The 19,962-nt window shown below is 44.4% G+C and overlaps 1 protein-coding gene across 3 annotated transcripts in view; it reads right to left on the reverse strand.

Annotated features, from left to right (window-relative positions):
• Window positions 1-19,962, reverse strand: part of Wwox (WW domain containing oxidoreductase) — a 906,316-nt gene that overhangs the window by 247,717 nt on the left and 638,637 nt on the right. Inside the window, exon 9 of one of the 3 annotated variants that reach the window (XM_060391917.1) lies at window positions 1,567-2,847. The exons of the other annotated variants lie outside the window; for them this stretch is intronic. Within the exon in view, the coding sequence (XP_060247900.1) occupies window positions 2,722-2,847 (126 nt within the window). The 3' untranslated portion in view covers window positions 1,567-2,721. Of the gene's footprint in view, window positions 1-1,566; window positions 2,848-19,962 lie in introns of those variants that run through there. 3 annotated transcript variants of the gene reach the window in all.

Genomic DNA, 19,962 nt, shown 5'->3' on the forward strand with positions numbered 1-19,962 from the left:
CCTGCCACCCTTTCAGGCATAGAAGAGTCAGTCCCCTTTTAGGTTTGGAAGAGTTGAGGGGTTGTTTTCTCAATCCTGGTTGCTGCCATCTAGTGGCAACAGGGATATACCTTAATGGAGCTACCTAAAGAGACCATGGTCACGCGGCACATCCTACAGAGGTTGCAAACACTGAGAGCCCAGTGTGTGTTAGGGCCTCCAAAGACACTTTGTATAGTAAGATCTATGTCCTCATGACAGCTGCAGAATCCTGTGATGAAGTGGTCTTCAAAATATGGTTCTGGGCTGGCAAGCTGACTCAGTGTGAAATGCAAGTGCCAGGACTTGAGTTTGGATTCTAAACTGCCATGAAAAGCTTGTTGTGGTAGAGAGCATCTCTCATACCGCCTCTCTTGAGAAGGGAGGCAGAGGCAGGAGAAACGCCATATCCCATGAGAAACAAGAGACTCTTTCTCGAAGTAAACAGTGACTGAAACCCAAGGCTGTCTGTCTTCTATTTTCAGGCTTTGGTATGCATGGGTCTTCCCTACACACACACATACACAAACACACACACATGCACACAAGCACAGAGGCAGAGGGGGAGACAGAGATGGAAAGACAGACATTTAAATGTATATATAAACATACTGTTAAAGGGGCATATAAACTGCTGTAACATTTAGGAAATCCAAAGGCATGACCTGGTTTTAAGCTTTCTCGGTGGTGATAATAGTAGTGATGGCAATGATGGTGGTGGTGGTAGTGATACTGATGATGACAGCAATAATGGTTATAGTGACGGTGGTGGAAATTCATCCATAAATTCTTAGGGTAATACAAACCATAGCAGAAACACCAACAATTAGGCTTAGGGTGAAGAACATTTGTCATACGATACCATCACCTGTCCTGGAGGCTCAGGTCAATTCTGTGGCAATCAATCAACCAACCAACCATGCCTCGGTGATGAGGTGTCAGGAAAGACTCTGGACCCTGGATTTTGGTGGCCTTCCATGGCTGGCGGCACTCCACAGTGCTGTCACATACCAATACCAAGAAGACACTTTGTCTTAGCCTCATGGAAGAAGACACTGGAAGCTGACCGTCTGCTACTATCTTGGATTCTGCCTCTGGTGTCTCTTTCTTTGGGTGATTGTAATCTGTGTCCTTCTTGCATTTAGCGGTTTCCAGTTAACCTTATTAGTCTTTCTAGCAAATTGTTAAATATAAGGTTAGTTTGAAGATCCATTCAAATTTGTTTGGTGTCAGAAATAAGGACAGTGTCAGGGCTTGCATCCTCTAATGAGATTCTCCCCTTACTCTTCACAGAATCCCACAGAAAGTATAGACCTGAACTCCTTACTGGAATCACCCACATTTGAAAAACATTCACCAGGAGGTCATGTCTGATGGCTACTTTCTAATGGCTACGTTACTCGATTAGGAAGCACAGTAGTTAGCATGCTCGTATAGCATTCGGGAGACCCTGAACTTGATCCCCAGCATGCCCTAAACTAGATGTGGTGGAATGTTGGGAGCCGCCGCGTGAATGTTTCGCCGGCAGAAACGCACGCGACCACAGGAATCCTTCCGCAGTAAACTTTATTAGTCACGCGATGAAGAGGGGAGAGAGAGGCCGCCCGGCCACCTCGTGGGCGCGGGCGGCTTCCCGAGGGCCGCGGCCCCGGGCGGGGAAACGGGGAAGGAAGAGATCGAAGGAAGGACGGGCCCCGGAGTAGCGCTGTTTATATAAGCCGGGGTCGCACCTGAGTGACGTGTGAATACCCTGACTGGCTGCTTACTTTTACCCCGCCTGATGACTAGGACCATTATGCTAGCGGCCTTGTGACGTGTCAATACCCTGGTTGGCTGCTCACTCTTACCGGCGTGCCTACGCAATCCTTAGCGTGCTCACGCAATCTTTAGCGTGTATACGCATCTGCGCGTGCACCCTGGAGGTTTAAGTTTTGAGGGCAAGATGTCAGCGCCAGCTAGTGGCATCTGAGTCTCGGCTCCCCACATCTCCCTTTTTGTTATAAATAAATAAATGAAAACTGCCTAAAAGCCTATAAGCACGGTACAAGAGGGCCCTAAGCTCGATCAAGCAAACTCCTTCTTTGGGGAGTAAGCGATCAAAAGCTTTAGATTACTCCCTTACCCCACCAGGTGCAATGGAAACAAGTCCTCTGGGTGCAGGGGCTAGGGGAGAAGATTTTTAAAAGGAGGTGACACTCATTCCCGTGCAATGGAATAAAATTCCAGGGAGTGCAAGAGCTGTCACCCTCCTGTCTAGGTACCACATCTCAGAAAGGAGGTGACACTCATTCCCGTGCAATGGAATAAAATTCCAGGGAGTGCAAGAGCTGTCACCCTCCTGTCTAGGTACCATAACCGTTTAGGCAAAGGCAACATTAACCTGGATCACTCATCGACTCAGTGCAATGGGTGAAACCCCTGAGGTGCATCGACTGAGTGTCACAGTCTGTTTTAATTTTTTAACATGGATAACCAAATTTTTGGGAGACGATCCTTGTTCCAAGGGTGCTAGTGCTTGCGCGATTGCGACCTAGTCACGTTTGTTTTGGGTATAGAGTTTGCAGAACAACCAGAGTAAAAAACACTAAGCCACGACACAATGCTACACCAAACATTCCGACCCCCACCCAATCTGAAGTAAGAAAAGGCAGAAGAAACCCAGGGTAAAGCCAGTCTGTGGGCAATGAATCCACTCGAGTAGAATTAGTGGTCCTCCTCGCTGTCCTTGATTCTTTCAGCAGTAGCAGGTGTGTCTGTTGGAAGATCATCTTCAGCTGTCACGAGCTTTCGCGTGAGGCGCTCCGGTACCCAGAATGGATTGTTTTCTTCCTGTGGAAAAACACAGACAGCTCCCCTGGATCTTATTAAAATAGGATCCGGGCCTTTTCACTGTCCAGTTAAGACATCCTTCCATATAATCATCTCCTTGGGCCTGTTAGGCCCTGAACAGTGGCGATCAGCAGCCGAATGGCCTTGACTGTCCAAATTTAAAAAATTGAGAGTGAAGAGTGCCAGTGAAACCGTCACTCGTGGCACTGAGGGCAGAGCCTCCTGGACTCCTCCCCTTTGTTTTATTAAATAGGATTTTAGGGTGCGGTGAGCACGTTCAATGATGCCCTGGCTTTGGGGGTTGTAGGGGAGCCCTGTGAGATGGGTTATTTCCATCTGATGACAAAACTGTTTAAATTTTTGAGAAGTATAGGCTGGCCCATTGTCAGTTTTTAGAATTTTGGGCTTTCCCCAGGCACTCTATGCCTCCAGGCAATGTTGAATAACATGGGCTGCCTTTTCTCCAGTCAGGGGAGAAGCAAACATAACTCCAGAGCAAGTATCAACAGAAACATGCAAGTATTGAAGTTTACCAAAAAATGAAATGTGGGTGACATCCATCTGCCACACTTGTAGTGGACAGATTCCTCTGGGATTAATCCCAACATGAGGCACAGGTAAGAACTGACAGCAATTTTGACATTGGGTAACAATATCTCTAGCTTCTTTTCTAGTTATGTTAAATCGATTACGCAATGTCTCAGCTGTAACATGAAATCTTTTATGAAACTCCTTAGCCAATTTTAAATTTGAAAGGAGAGCAAATGCAATCATCTTTGTGGCTCGATCTGCCAGGTCGTTTTCACGGGACATGGGCCCCGGTAGACCGGAATGAGCCCTGATATGTGTAATAAAAACAGGGTATCTTTTGGTAATTAAGGCAAACTGAATCTTTTGAAAAATTTTTGCAAGCTTGTTAGACGCTTTAATTAATCCAGCAGCCTCTAAGATTTTGGTTGCATTTACCACATAACTAGAATCAGAAACAATATTTAAGGGACCTGGAAATTTTTTCAAAACTTTTAACACCACTAAACATTCCACAATTTGAGGCGAGGTCTCATGATATTGCTTAGAAATAACTTTATTATTAACCACATAAGCTCCTATTCCTGTTTTTGACCCATCTGTATAGACTACCAGTCCATCCCGAAGTGGCTTTTGGGACGTTACATGCGGGAAGACTACCTCCTGAGTTAAGGCAAATTGCAAAATAGGATGTTTTGGATAATGATTATCAATTGAACCACTAAAAGAGGTAACCAGCACCGCCCAAATATCAGAGGTAGCAGTTAATACCTGAACTTGGTGAGCCGTATAAGGCACTATTAAAGACTTTGGCTCCCTCCCAAAGTATGTAATGGCTGTTTTTAACCCACGAAGTGCGAGTTGAGCGACTGCATCCGGATACCATTTAATAATTTTTGTAGGAGAGGCATTGGGATGAACCCACACTAAGGGCCCACCTTGCCATAATACAGCAGTTGGCAAATGTTTAGTTTTAATGACACACAGGTCAAAGGCCTTAGTTTCATCTACACGTTTTAATTGGGCATCCTGTAAAGCATTTTTTACCACTCGCAGAGCGTGGCTTGCAGCCGGTGTTAAGGCTCTGGGTGAAGAAATATGAACATCCCCTTCCAAAATATCAAATAGGGGCTTTAATTTAGCAGAAGGAATCTTTAAATAAAATTGAACAGTACCTGAACAGAATGGTGGCAAACTCATAGCTTTACCCTCTTTATCTCCGGACCAGTATGGTGGCTGGCCACGTGTAACTGAACTCAGCTGGAAACCCTAAACTTAGCTGGAAACCCTAAACAAACATGGCAGCCAAACTACAGCTTTATGTGTCTTTAATTGCTGAACCATTATGGCGGCAGGCCATGTGTTAGCATTAGCAGGCTGTGACTGACAACACCAAGTACAGCCACCAGGTGTTGCTGATACAGTAAACACTGTGGAGCATCTATAATCCCCCACAACCAAAATTTTTTAATGATTAAACAAGCTTTAAAATTAACTGCTTAACAGAACAATTTTAAACTGTAAAAATTATTTTAGCCATATCAAACCTATTAGCTAGAATTTTTTTTTTTCTTAAAAGAGCATAAAAATATTTTGTAATGAACAATCACCAGTCTTTTAAATGAATTATATGGAGAGCACATGGGAGGCAGGGGCCTCCTAGCCTGAATCAAAGATGGCGCCGGCCACGTGGGGACCGCTGACATACCCAAGGTCCCGCCCATTTTTCCCAAAGCCAAGATGGCTGCGCCCAGTTGCCAGCCACGTGGAAGCCTCTGATGAAAGCCAAGATGGCTGCGCCCAGGCATTTAGCGGGAATTTTAATCTTATTGGATAAAGAGGCCTTTTTATTGAGTTTTTTCCTTTTCTTTTACCTCTTATTACCAGGGCGTCCTTTCCCTGACCTCTCTCTTCCGTGGCTTTAACGTCCACAGAAGGGCCTTTTTTCTTAGAGACGTCCCTATCTCTATCCATTGGGACCCTTAACCTCATCTCACGTCCTGATTCTGGCATGTTGTCTTGCAACCCCCCTATCCTTAACCTTCTGTTACTCCTCTTTCTCCCGAGGCAGTCCTTGAATTTGCATGAGACCAAAAAAAGGAAAGCTATGGCGGCTATCACAGCAGAGAAGGCCATAAGGGCTTCTGCTAGCCGAAATGAGAAACGGGATAAGTCGAGATCGAACATGTCTTTCAGGACAAACCTTAATGTTGCGGTTCTGAATTCCTCCCCACTAAAGGGGGCCCTCCTTACCCAGCAATGTTCCCGGGTTTCGGCACCAGATGTTGGGAGCCGCCGCGTGAATGTTTCGCCGGCAGAAACGCACGCGACCACAGGAATCCTTCCGCAGTAAACTTTATTAGTCACGCGATGAAGAGGGGAGAGAGAGGCCGCCCGGCCACCTCGTGGGCGCGGGCGGCTTCCCGAGGGCCGCGGCCCCGGGCGGGGAAACGGGGAAGGAAGAGATCGAAGGAAGGACGGGCCCCGGAGTAGCGCTGTTTATATAAGCCGGGGTCGCACCTGAGTGACGTGTGAATACCCTGACTGGCTGCTTACTTTTACCCCGCCTGATGACTAGGACCATTATGCTAGCGGCCTTGTGACGTGTCAATACCCTGGTTGGCTGCTCACTCTTACCGGCGTGCCTACGCAATCCTTAGCGTGCTCACGCAATCTTTAGCGTGTATACGCATCTGCGCGTGCACCCTGGAGGTTTAAGTTTTGAGGGCAAGATGTCAGCGCCAGCTAGTGGCATCTGAGTCTCGGCTCCCCACAGTGGAACATACCTAGTACTTGGGAAGTAGAGACAATGGGGATGAGGAGTTTGAGGCCAGACTGGGATAGGTAAGACCTTATATTGAGAATGAAAGGAAGGATGAGACAGAGGGAGGGAGAGAGAACAGAAGGGAAGGACAGGGAAGGGAAGGGTAGGGTAGGGAAAGAAAGGAGAGGGCGAGGAGCAGAGAAGAGGAGGGGGAGAGGAAAAGGGAAGGCAAGGGAAAGGAAGGAAAGGAAAGAGAAGAGAAGAAGCACAGTATTAATGAGGTTCCCCCTTGCTTTTCCAGGGGTCTAACGAGGAAAGAAGACCCACTATGAATGTGAGTATGGACAGCACTCTATGGGCCAGGACCCTGGACTGAAGAGAAAAAGCCCCAACATTCCCCTTTCTTTGCTTCCTAATCAGAACACGCTATAGACCAGCCATTCCATGAGTTGGACCCATCTGGGGATGTACTGCTCTTCCACGGCAGTCACCTAAGGCCATCGGAAAACACAGATGTTTACAGTATGATTCATAACTTTAGCAAAATTACAGTTAGGAAGTAGTAACAAAAATAAATTTATGGTCAGCGCAGCATGAGGAACTGTATTGAAGGGTCTTAGCATTAGGGAGGTTGAGAACCACTGCCACAGACCAAGCCAAACCCACAGCCCTACCTATCCCGGTGATGGATCCCAGCCCTCTAAACTGAAGACCTACATAAAGCCTTCTCCCTGCAGTTACTTCTGGTCATTGGGTCACAGAAACAAGAAAGGTAATCAACATGCCTTCCTTCTTGTAAATACCTTTAACTGATCCCACACCCACGGTCCGCACCCCCCCCCCCCACGCTCCTTTTCTTCATCAGAGAAACGAGGATGGGAGCTGCTCCATCCACGTGACAAAGTTATTATGGGACCCGATTAAGATAATGGAGGTGAAAACTCTTTGGAAGCGGTCACCTCTGTTCTAATTATAAAATACTAAAGCCATTGTTACTATTACTTTAGACTTCAAATGCTTTTTTTAGGATTACACAAGCTCTTCATTCTCTCGTGCTTCTGTGGGCCTGGGAAACCCAATCTTGACTCCATCAGCAGGTGCTGGGCTTCTGTCAGCGAGAACTTTCATTAGCAGATGATTTTAGTGAGGGGACAGGAATGGGAAAACAAATGCAGGCCTTTTGACGGCGCTGGATCTGTTCTGGCACAGCGCGCGTTCCAGGCTAATGTCTTTTCAAACAGCTCTGTTTTTGCCTGCAGACTTGAATACCCTCATTACAGTGTTTGAAAAAAAAAGGTCCCTTATGTTTTTTTAAAGAGCGCCATTCTTCAAAAAGATGTCAAGGAGTTCTCTTTCTCCCCTCTGCTACAAGGTGTAATGTAGAGATAAGCACAAAATCTGGTTGGAAATGTCACCTATATTGGGACTGGGGAAAGCTTCAGATCATGCAAACAGCTAGGTGGGAAGAGGGTTTTTGTCCTCCCTGGCTGCTGGTATTTGGAGGAACGTACCCCCACATATTATTCATGGGCAGTGAGAACAGCCTGAAAGTCAATTATGGTGGTTTAGAAAAAATTGGAATCATTTGTTCACAGAGTTCACGGGAGTTCTGAACAAGTCCCCGGCCGTCCTCACGACAGCCGAAGCCAGGTCTTTTGGAAAACATTTTATTTTCATGCTCAGCGTAATAAGAAGAGAAAAGTCGTGTTTTGCAGATGAAATGGGGCTGATAATGAAAAGTAGGTCACGCTTTCTCCCTGTCTCCATCTCTCTTTAACTTTTTCCCTGAAAGACAAAGGCGAGTTTGGAAGACTTGGAGCAAGCAGGCCAGGCCCCCAACTGAGTGCTCTCTGCTCACTGAACAAAAGTGTGAGCATTTTTACCACTCAGGACTGACATTTCGTGAGGGCAAAGGACTTGGAAATAGAAACTGCCGTCTAGGGGGCTGCACGAAGAGGAGGGGCTGAAATAGACAGTACACTTGCCAGCCTTTGGGGGCAAGGCAAAGCCCGGTTAGCAGTCATGACCTTAGGACCCGGAACATCAAGGCTGAAAGAGGCACCCAACTTCCTGTTATGGGAGGTGACACTGTTGCACATGACTTCCGTGGGAGGACTCTACAACTCTGACTAGAAGTGGCCTAATGGCTTGAATGGCATGTGTCCCTCATAGACTGTGGCACTTGAATGCTTGTCCCCCAGAGAGCAGCACTGTTTGGGGAGATTTAGTGGGTGTGGTCTTATTGGAGAAAGTGTGTCACTGGAGGCAGGATTTGAGTTTAAAGACTTGCTTCCTGTTCTTACCACCATGCCTTTGTTCTACAATCATGGACTCTTATCCCTCCTGAAATATAAGCCCAAATAAACCCTCCCATATTGCTTTGGTCATGGTGCTGTATTACAGCAACAGAAAAGTAATTAATACACCTATTCAAAGTCCTTGAGCCAAGACAATAGGGTTGAGAATGTCAAAGGGTTACTTCTAAGAAGACAGATGAAAAACTTGCATGTTTCTCTCCATCCTTTTCTTCCTCACGCTCCCTGTATTCTTCCTTGTTTCTTTCTCTGTTCTCCCAGCCTGCTCTCTTCTCCCTTCCTTCCTGAGCTGCCTTACAGTGAACAGCTTTGCCCTGCTATGCAGTCCTACCCTTGATGCTCCGCCTCACCACAAACCCATAGCAAAATACTCTAAGATGTGGTCTCTGAAACTGTGTGCCAAAAGAGATCTTTCATCTGGTATGGAGGTGCATGCCTTTAATTTCAGCACTCAGGAGGCAGAGGCACCTGAGCCTCTCTGGGATTGAGGCCAGCCCGTTTGATATAGTGAGTTCCAGGCCAACTAGAGCTACACAGTGAGACACTGCCTCAAAACATTAATATATATATATATATATATATATATATATATATATATATATATTTCCTCCTATAAGCTGTTTGTCTCAGGTATTTCGCCACAAACACACCAGGTCACACTGAAGCCCAGGGGGGAGAAAAACAAAAAAAAACTTTCATGTACTTGAACATGGAAACGTAGTATAGAGTTGATTATAAATCCATGTCAATGCCAAGGAAGCACAACTAAGAGATGAAAAGAGGGAAGACAGATCCTGATCTTTCATTCCCAAGAGCAATCTTTGCCCAATTGTCAACACAACAATTATCTATCTATCTATCTATCTATCTATCTATCTATCTATCCATCCATTCATCTATTTTATTTTATTTTTTTATTTTCCAGTTTATCCTGTTTGGATGAACTTTTAATCCACTTGAACTCAAAGTGTCATGTGTATAGGGAGGGAAATGGGAAACTATTTCCATGGCCCTGGGCTATTAAATTTGGATAACATTTCCCAGGACTGACCAGAGATATAGCTTAGAGCCTAGAGCAACCATGACTACTTGACTCATTTTCAGATGTAAGAAGAATGTGGCTGGCCTTGCCTTCCTCCTAACAGGCTGGATCACCCTTGACTCCAGCCCATATCTGTTCAGTTCATATCTCTTGTCCCAGCAGCATCAGTGTGTTTCCACCCTCAAAATTACCCAGAGTGAAGTAGGACAAAAAACATCAGGTCATTCTCTGTTAGGTCCTCTTTACAAACATTGTTACTCTCCTCGAGAGCAAAACTCTTCAAAATCTTTTCAGAAATAACCATGGCTAATTATACCCCACGAATAATCTGCTCTTTCCAGTCTTCCCATGTTTGACTTTTGTGGGATTAATCACTGCTCTGGGTTGAGCTGGGTTCTCGAAAGCTGGGTATTATTGTTTTATCTGAAGGAAACCCCTATGAAATGGGGCCTCCATCCATCATGGCTCCCGGAGTAGAAAGAACTGATTAACACTTCCTGGCCTGCAAACTTGTTTGTTAACATGGGGTTTCCTTTCAGCTGTCACCACGAGGCCTTCAGAGTGCAGTGTGTTTGGGATTGGGCTGACACACTGTTTTATCAAGATGGGACAGTTATCTTTGCAGGGTGTGCAGGGGGCTGGGATTCCAAGCACCTCTGTAAACACAATGATAACATCATGTCTGCACACTCCCAGAAGACAATGGGCCCAGATTCCCTTTTCCTAATTGGGATCTGAAACAATAGGTGGGAAATAGGAGACCCTGCTATCATTATCTATTGGCCTTCATTTCTGGGCATTGACTGAGCTTATGCTGTGTGTGTGTGTGTGTGTGTGTGTGTGTGTGTGTGTGTGTGTGTGTTTGTGTGTGTGTGTGTGTGTGTGTGTGTGTGAAAAAAGAGCAAATTAAAATTTAACCTTCTTCCATTTTTCTTCCCTGAGTGTTAATCTTGTTATAAAGCTTGGGTGATAAAGATTAAACATAGGAAGTAGAAGACGGGAGAGTTATAAACAGTTGTGAACAGGACCAACCAGCTTTGCTTTCAAAATTACTTAATAAGCAAAGGCTTGAACAGGGCAGAAAGTCAGAGGAGAGTTGGAAAAGAAATGTGAAAAGGTTTGAGTGGCCAGGAAGAGAACGTGGGGACCGTGGGTATGGGAGGGCTCTTGCTTTCATCCTGAACATCGTAAACAACAATAACTATAATGTAGAAGGAAGAGATATAGACACTTCTCCCAAAAGATGAGTAAAATAATTTACCTTGAGGCAATGAATTAACATTGCCTGATTCCCTCTTTCTCATGGGGTCCTTCAACGTCAAGTACGAAAATTTTCTACCTTTTAAAATCCAACATGTTCAATAATTTGATAACATATGAATATGATGACCTACAGGGTGTGTAGCATTTGCAAAGTTCAGAACAGGCTCGTCAGTGAGCATGTTCAGAGGAACAGAGCTGTTACAAACCACAAGATCTATCTATCTATCTATCTATCTATCTATCTATCTATCTATCTATCTATCTATCTTTTTACATATATATAGATATAATCTTTGATTTCCTTCTTTGGATGGGCAATTGTCACTTTGGAGCCTCACATAGCACACAATTCTGGTTCTCTTGGGAGTCAAGAAGACCAAGTTTGTCACCATGTGACTAAGTTCTGTGTGATGGTTGTAGATGTCCTGTGTCTACTGGAAATCTCCCCCATCTGTACAACTCAAACCACATGAGCAGAGATCAAAGAAAAGAAGGTGGAGGAGAACAGAAAACAATATTTTATCAGCAATGTATTAAGTCTGAGCTGTCACCACTCCTGTTGACCCAACTAAGTGGACATGCATTTTCATCCAAGCCTTTCTCTAAATGTCATAGGAAACCAGGTTAGCATGCTTGTTCTCTCTGTGTGTGTCTGCCTTGAGCCACAATCTTATCACCTGATACTTGACTCTAACCTGCTTTACTTCTCACAAATTCATTCACACATTCATTCATTCACTCACTCACTCATCAACAAATATCCCGGATGTTCCTATAGAGGCACCATTTCTACCTGCTGAAGACTGAGGGTAGACAGGACTTTCCTGCAGATTATGGTCATTGAGCTACTAAAACAATAAAAAAAAATCAATAAATGAACCACCAGATAGATAGATGAAAGTAGGCAGTGGTGGCAAGTGTTGGACAGAGAAATAAAACAACCATTGGGTTGAGAAAATATGAATGGCTACTTTGGACAAAACGGCCAGGGTGAACACCAGTGAAGAGATAAGATTCATACGGTAGAAAAATGGGATCACACCACATTCACTCTTGGCAGGGTTTAATCTTCATTCTGAGCAGCAATGTGGTTGAATTTATTGCTATCAGTTTCTACACAAAATGACAGTAAGAGCACAGGTATCAAGTCAGGGCAATACTGGGCACTGTGGTATGGGTCAGGATTTTTATGTACTCTACAACTGGTATTTATTTCTTCTCTTTTCTTTTCTTCAATGTGTGTGTGTGTGTGTGTGTGTGTGTGTGTGTATACAGGTACATGTGTGTATATGTGTGCATGCCTATGGAAGCCAGAGGCCATCGTCTTCCTCAGTTGCTTTCCACCACGCTTTTAAATTTTTATTTATTACTGCTAACATTGTTGTTGTTGTTATTGTTGTCATTATTATAATTGCGTGTGTCTGGGCCATGTGTACATGTGCATGTCAGGGAAGAACTCTGTGGAATCCATTTTCTCCCTCCACATGTACATAGGTCCCAGAGAAGGAGCCCAGGTTATGGGACTTACAGAGGAAGAGCTTCTCCTCCCCGCCCCCGACTGAGCCACCTCTTCGGCTCCCACCTTGCTTCTGATTCGTCACTAAATCTGAAGCTCGCCATTGCTCCCTCGTGCCTAGCTTCTCTAAGGTTCTTCCGGGAAGAACCTTAGGTCTCCAAGTTTGCACACTAAGTACTTTATGTACCAACTGAGTCATTTCCCCAGAACTAGATAGGTGATTAACGAGTGGCTTCGCTCTGCAGCAGCTCCATGGCTCTGCCTCTTTTCGTCTTGTAGCCCTGCCATCTTTAACCTTCTGCTTCCAAGACATCACATTCATTGGCAGCTGCCCTTCAGGAGAAGGGGAGAGAGCTGTACAGGACTGGTGCTTTTAATGTTTCACCCAACCCTCCATTAGCTTGAATTTGGTCATGTGACCATGCCTAACCAACTGGAGAAGTTGAGAAAGGTAATGCAGGAAGGGGCAGGAATGGGGTGGTGACGGGTCTAGGTCTGTCCAGGTGAACAAACTGTAAGCAATAAGTAAGCAAACTTGTGAAGGCAATGAGAAGTGCTCTCTCTACAGAAACCACAGGATCTAATCTATCCACTTGGCTGGGTGGGAGGCAGATTGTTGGATGTAAGAAGCAAGGGGTTAATTCGCTAAGGGGAGAGCCTCAGACATGTTGTGCTCTCAGATAGCCCCCGAGATGGAAGGCTAATTGTCCTTCTGGGATGCTGAGTTCTTTGCAGAGCCCTCAGAATGGACCTTGTGACCTTTCGAGGTTTTGTGCTGCTCTGATCTCTTCTTAATGGATAGTGTTTTCCAAGCTGATGGTGTTTTAAAGATACAGGATCTGACCAATGATAATACGTCTGACCTCTTGAGGGAGAACTTTGTACATCTTACTCTCTTGGCCTTTCTTATTGGCCAATTACATAACTTGACTAGAAGTTAGTTTTAGAGACCCAATTTCACCATTGCCTAATCAGAAAGAAAGACCATAAAGTTTTATGAGAGCTGAAGGGACTGCCTTTTACACAGGAGAGCTCAAATGAAATTAAAGGGGACGTAAAATGGTATGAAACTGAATTCCACAAGATGTTTCCTCTGAACCCCACCTTTTGGAATTACAGTGCTGGAATATAATCTTACTGATTATGTCTTCCAAGGGCATTAAGGGAAGAAGGGGAACCAATCTCTCACAATACAATAAACAGACTCCTCAGAGGGGGTTCAGCAAAAGATGATGAAGAAAAACACACTTTCTGTCATTTCCTGATCATGTAACCCTGGGCAAGTTCACTAACCCTCAGAATTGTCATCTGCAACTTGCAGGTCATGGCAGTGACTTCTCCAACAGTCACAGTAAAGATGCAAGTAAAAATAATATATTGTGAGGGCTAATCTTGGTTGTCAAACTGACTGACTGATTCTAGAATCAACTAAAAGGAATGGGCATTCCTGTGAGGGATTTCCTTGATCAGATTATTGGGGGAAACCCACCCTATATGTGTGGGCATTGTCCTCCAGGGGCAGTCCAGATAATGGGGAGATGAAAAAGGAAACTTTGCTTTTTGCCTGCTTGCCTTTACTCTTGCTGGCAAGTCCATCTATCCTATTGATGCTGCATTCCTTAGTGATATTAGAACCTACTGGCTTATAGTGAAACTGCAGATCACATGGTCACCATTACTTGTGTTAATTACATTTAAAAGCTTCAGAATTAAAAAAAAAATAGAACCCTTTGGGTATTCTTCCAGTTTCTAAAATTAAGAACTAATGTTAACTGTGGGTTGCTGGGTGCCAACTCTGTTTCATACATGAGGAAGCAGAACTTTAAGGACAATGGGGAAACTTGTCTGAAATAACACTGTATGATGGCCATCAACGGATTCAGAATCTGGATGTCTGGATGTCATGGCTCTGAAGGCTAGGAGGCTTCACTAACTTTTTCAGCTTTTCAGCATATGGTGAAGTCTGCCATAATTTGTCTTTGCTTGGGTGCCTGGTTCCATTAACTGCCTCAGCGTCTCCCAGAGGTTGGGGGCTGATGATCTGAATTCACCACCAGCATCATCTGTGAGTCTTTTGCACACTGAACAAGGGGATGACAAAGGTATGAGTCTGTCTTACCCCACAGTGAGGAGAACACTCCTGAGTCTGAGAACACTGCCTGAGTGTACCAAAAGCTCTTTCCCTATGACATGTCTTGTCCAAATTCTCCTCTGTCTTTAAACCATTGTCATTTCAGGCACCTTTGTGTCTCTACAGAAGGCAGATATTGGCCAGTGTTGGCCATTACTAATAATCGATAAAGACACAAGGGGCTGACAAGATTGCTCAGTGGTTAAGACCTCTTGCAGAACACTTGAGTTCAGGGCACCATCACCCACGTCAGGTGCCTAACAACTGCCTGTAACTCTAGCCCCAGGGGCATCTGATGCCCTCTGGCTCCTGAGGGCACTTACACTCAGATGCAAGCATGTGTTCACATAATTTACTTTCTTTACTTTAAAAAACAAGGATATATTTTACAAATAATGTGATTTGTTTTAAATGTGAACCATGCAGTGGAATGGGAATACTTAACATTGCTCTAGACCTAAGAGCCCCATGTATGTCCTGACATAGAATGTCAGGAAGAATGGACAACATTCTACTGCAGTGAGGAATGGTCCCTTTGGTGATTAATTGTCTATTTGACAGGATCTATAGGAACCACCATTGAGGCAAGATTCTGGGCACACCTGCTGCTCATTTTCTAGATTAGGATAACTGAGGGAGGAAGACCTGCCTTAACTTCCGGTGGTGCAGCTCCTCAGGCTGTGGTGGAAAAGAAGAGGTGAGCTGAGTTCCGGCATCCATCACTCTCTGTTCTCTGCCTATGGTGTACTGTGAGAAGCTGACTTGAGCTTCTGCAACCATGACTTTCCTTCCTTGACCTGGGAGTCAAAGTAAATCCTCCCTCCCTTCAGTGGCTTTAGATCGGGTAGTTTATCATTGCAACAGGAAAAGCATCTCATGCAATCACCAGACCTCATTCATGGACTTGACACAGTAAAAGCTTATTGTCCATCATACTGTAACTCTAAACAGATGGGCATTAGGGACACCTTGCCAGGTGGGTTCACAATCACGACGTTACAGACAACAGTGAATTGCCACACTTAGGCTTTTAAGTATCTTCCTTAAGGTGACACTTCCTTCACATCTTGACACAGCAAGTCATTTGCTTCAAATGGCCAGAGACTTGTTATCTCCAGACAGAGAAGAAAGAACTACTTGCAGCAAAACAGAGGATGGCCACATTTATAAATACCAAGAATAAGATAGCATAAATTCTTGACATGTGTGTTTCTCGGACTACTAATTCAAGTGCATCAATATTTGAAAATTCTACTATTATATAAAGTTGAGATGACACTGTACCCCTGGATATTCTAGTATGTTAGAAATATCGTTGCAACAAATACAGAATCTTATTTATTAAATGAATGTCTTGGCTTTTCCCACACAATCTGTCTTTTACCAAGAAGCACTTGGCATTTCCTCAACAGCCACTGACTTGGACATGGATGACACGTCCCATGCCTATTTGTCTGACTCTATATCTGGAGTAAAGGGAGCCATAGAATAACCTTACTCCTCCTCAAAATAAGATGCAGGTGTTTGAAAATTGAGCTATCTGACACTGGCAAGAGGCATGCTGGTGGAGTAAACAGGGGCAGATGTCGCATGATCCTGTGCCCAGATTTCTGAGGGCGAGCAAGCTTGCGCTTAAGTGGAATGTCATTTCCAGAAAGCCTCCATGTGCAGCTGAGTTCTTCCCAGTGCTAATGGAGGCCTGGGTGAGTGTTAAAACCAGAGACGAGGCAGGCAGTACAGTCTCACTAGTGTAACAGCATGGCTGTTTCCTCTCCTTGTTTCTGTGGGGCTTATGGCCCATAAAGTTTAATGACAGTCTCAACAGCTGAACAGTGAATGCACGATGCTCGAAGGCCACTCTCACAAAGAGAGCGAGAATCTTTAATTTCTTCTCTCTTGACTTTTCATCGTACACAGATGTGTGTCCGTCACTGTTGGCTATATAAAGTAGCCACATGGCGTGAAGGAATGAGAAAGGATTCTACTGGCTCTTCAATAGTTGAAGTCAGCCCATAGTTGGCCTTAGCTTGGCTTAAAACTTTGAAGAAGCAGAAGTCATGAAGCTCAGTTGCCCTGTAATTTTGGGTGTCATAATCATCCATGGGTTGGTATACCAGGGACTGATGGGAATAGCTAGACAATGAAACAAACCCCAAATTCCTTCCTATGGCTTTCAAAGCTGCGAGATGCTCCCAGGCCCCTTACTTCGACCGGGACCTCCACTGCTTGTAACAGTTAAATGCACCAACACTAGCCCTGCCAGCCCTGCTAGGACTTGGTATCTCTGGTGCATCTTTTGGGTTCTGTCTCCCTGCAATTGGTTCCATTTAATCTTTTACTGTTTAAATAGGATCTATTCAGAAAAACTCCTAGGCCCTGGCTGAAATCACACCCATCCTGCTACTCTTTGATAACAGGGGAAACGTCTTTGTTTACGGCACCACAGAATCAGGAAGCCTGACATTTTGTTCCTAGCTAAAAATGAATGCAGCATCCTGGTGGTACAGAGGATCGGGGGAAACTCGAAAATGATTAAGAGTTAAAGGGACTTCTGCACTTTAATAGCGGGATAGACAAGGAAGGAAGATCGAAATGACAGCCCAGAGTGCTTTATAGAGCTGCTCAGGACTGGGCAGAGCCAAGAATCCCTGTTAGGGAGGGCTAGGATAGGGTTTGTAAGAGGTGTAATGCTACAAAAGCTAAGTAAAAGGAAATCCTTATCAAGGTCATTTACATACGAAAGAGCTCTTCCAGCTGTGCTGGCTTGGCTCCGAACAAAGTCCTCCCATTCATGGCCCGGAGGCTTTCCTCTGGGGCTGAATTCCTTAACCACTCTCCCCAGTATCTCAATAAAAGCTCTAGTACAGACTGCCAACAGGAGGTCACTCACCTCTTCCGGGCTTCCTGGGAACAAACTGGCCTAAAGGTGGCTGAATTTTTCACAGGAATCCTGCGATTATGGATGCCTATGGGACTCTACTAAGAATGCTGTGTTTACCCAGAGAATAGACAGGTTCGTTGGAGTCCGTGGGATACATTCATTCCTTCAGGCACCCAGCTATTTTCCTTCTCAACCTACAGTGATTGAATCACTACTCTGTGCCCATGGAAAAGCTATTTCACCTTAATGGCACTTTGATCCTTTAACGTGTGGGAGAAGGCATCAAGGATGGCTGGCCTCTCCAGCAGGTATAACTTGGGCCAATTTGGACAATCTGGGAGATGCAAGAGATGAAACGACTATTGGAAACTCAGAGCCCCTTTGACTCAGCTTTAAAAGAAGTTTTTGTAAAATGAGATTCATGAATAGGATTCTGTTCTTACACTCTGGGGGCTCATAGTGTGTGTGTGTGTGTGTGTGTGTGTGTGTAGGGGTATGGTTGGAATGTAGATTTTCTTTATCTACAGCCTTATTTTGTGAGATACAACTTACTTTGTGAGATAAGGTCTCTCTGACCCTGGAACTCACTGTCTACTGAGCACTGGGATTACTGGCGCACACAGCTGTGCCAGGTTTTTACACGGGTATTGGGGATCCAAACATAGGTCCTCAGGCGCTACAGCCCCTTCACCATATTTTTTGAGACATTATCCTTCACTGAACCTTACCAATTCCACTAGATTAGCTGGCCAACAAGCCTCATGGATTCGACCTCCACTTCCCTCAACACTGGAATTCCAGGCGCACATAGCCGTATCTGTATTTTCACCTAAGTGTTGGGGCTTAAGCTCAGGTCCTCAAGAATGGGCAATAACTTTGCCAACCCTCTCCCTAGCCACAGGTGTCTCAAACCTTGAAAGTTCATGGCTTGCTGGGAGGTGGTGGTATCCGCCTTTAATCCCAGCACTTCAGAGGCAAAGGTGTGCAGATCTCTGTGAGGCCAGCCTGACCTACAAAGTGAGTTCTAAGACAGCCAGGGTTTCAGACAAACCCTGTCTTGAAAAACAAAGCAAAACACACAAACAAAGAAACAAAAGTTCATGGCTATGTAATTGTTATTATTAGAAGAACTCATGGGGCAAGGGGAGATCCATTTTCACTCTTTCTGTCTTAGGTTTCTTTTGTTAGACAAGAATTTTCCTAACTTTGATTTCCTTCTAAGCAAATATGTGTGGCACACATAAGCAAAATGAAGATGCAGTTTCCTTCTCATGCCCAAGGCAGCCGCTTGGTACAACTCTTCAAATAAAATCAATCCTAGGTAAGGATCACTAAAGTTCTTGCAGAACAGCAGTTTTTTATTTTTTTTTTAAAAATTGTGCTCCCTCAAAAAGGAAAGCAAGCAAGGAAGAAAGAGAGAAAGAGATGGGCTGGAGTGATGGCTCAGAGGTTAAGAACACTCACTGTTCTTCCAAAGGTCCTGAGTTCAATTCCCAGCAACCACATGGTGGCTCATAACCATCTATAGTAAGATCTGGTGTGCAGGCAGAATGTTGTATAAATAATAAATTAATCTTTAAAAAAAAAGAGAGAGAGAAAGAGAGAGAGTTCAGAAACTCATACTCCTATATGAAGTACAGACTAGAAAGAATGAAAATGAATTTTATGTTAAGAGATGGGGAGTCCAGGAAGACTTTGTGCAAAGAATCAATGAGCGCATTGTATTAGTTACTGTCTTCTGACAAAAACAAGGCAATAGAGAAAGGCTATCTTCTGGCCCTCAATTCATGGCAGGGAACTCTAGGCAGCGGCAACGTGAAGCAGGCTGGTCACATCCAATCCACGATTAGGAACCGAGCGATGAACGCACACTGCTAGTCAGCCTCCCTGCTGTACTCAGGTGACTCAGGACCCCAGCCAGGGAAGGGTGCCATCCACAATGTCTGATACTCCCACTTCCTTCGAGTAACAGAATCAAGATAATCCCCCAAAAGCACAGTCTCCAAGATGGTCCTAGATTCTGTCAAGTTGACAGTGAGCATTAACCATCACAAGCCCGAAGTAACAAAAGGGTGTTCAGTTTTAAAAAATAAGAAAATGTGAGGTTTTTCTTTTCTAATTAATTTTTTTATTGTTATTTTTTTTACAATTTATTCATTATATGTTCCGATTGAAGCCCCCTTCCTCAACTCCTCCCAGACCCACTTTCCCTCCCTCTTCCCCCTATCTCCTTCTGAGTTTTTCTAAAGAGAGATTTTTAAAAACACAGTTGCTCCCATACCCTTATTTGACTGAACAGTATTAGTGGCATAAGATCAGAAGTGATTAACAGAAACAAATAAAGAAAACCTACCAACCTCAAGAATTTAAAAAAAAAAAATTCCTGGAATTTTAGAAAGTAATTAAATGTAATGGTGTCAGGCTGGGTTGACCAGATATCCAGATTCACATCCAGAGTCCCACTAGCATCTCTTGTTTCATTCCCTCCTATAACTGAGAGGCCCCAGGTTAGATAAAGAATCGCACAGGCACTATTATAGAAGTGCAAGCTTCTATGATTGTCACTTTTCTCTTTGCTGTGGCAGAAATACCTGACAAAAGCAGTTTAAAGTCGAAACAGTTTATTTTGACTCACAGTTTGAGGATACGGTCCACCGCAGCAAGGAAGTCACAGT

The sequence above is a fragment of the Meriones unguiculatus genome, chromosome 10 (genome assembly GCF_030254825.1).
Source record: "Meriones unguiculatus strain TT.TT164.6M chromosome 10, Bangor_MerUng_6.1, whole genome shotgun sequence".
Lineage (NCBI taxonomy): Eukaryota > Metazoa > Chordata > Mammalia > Rodentia > Muridae > Meriones > Meriones unguiculatus.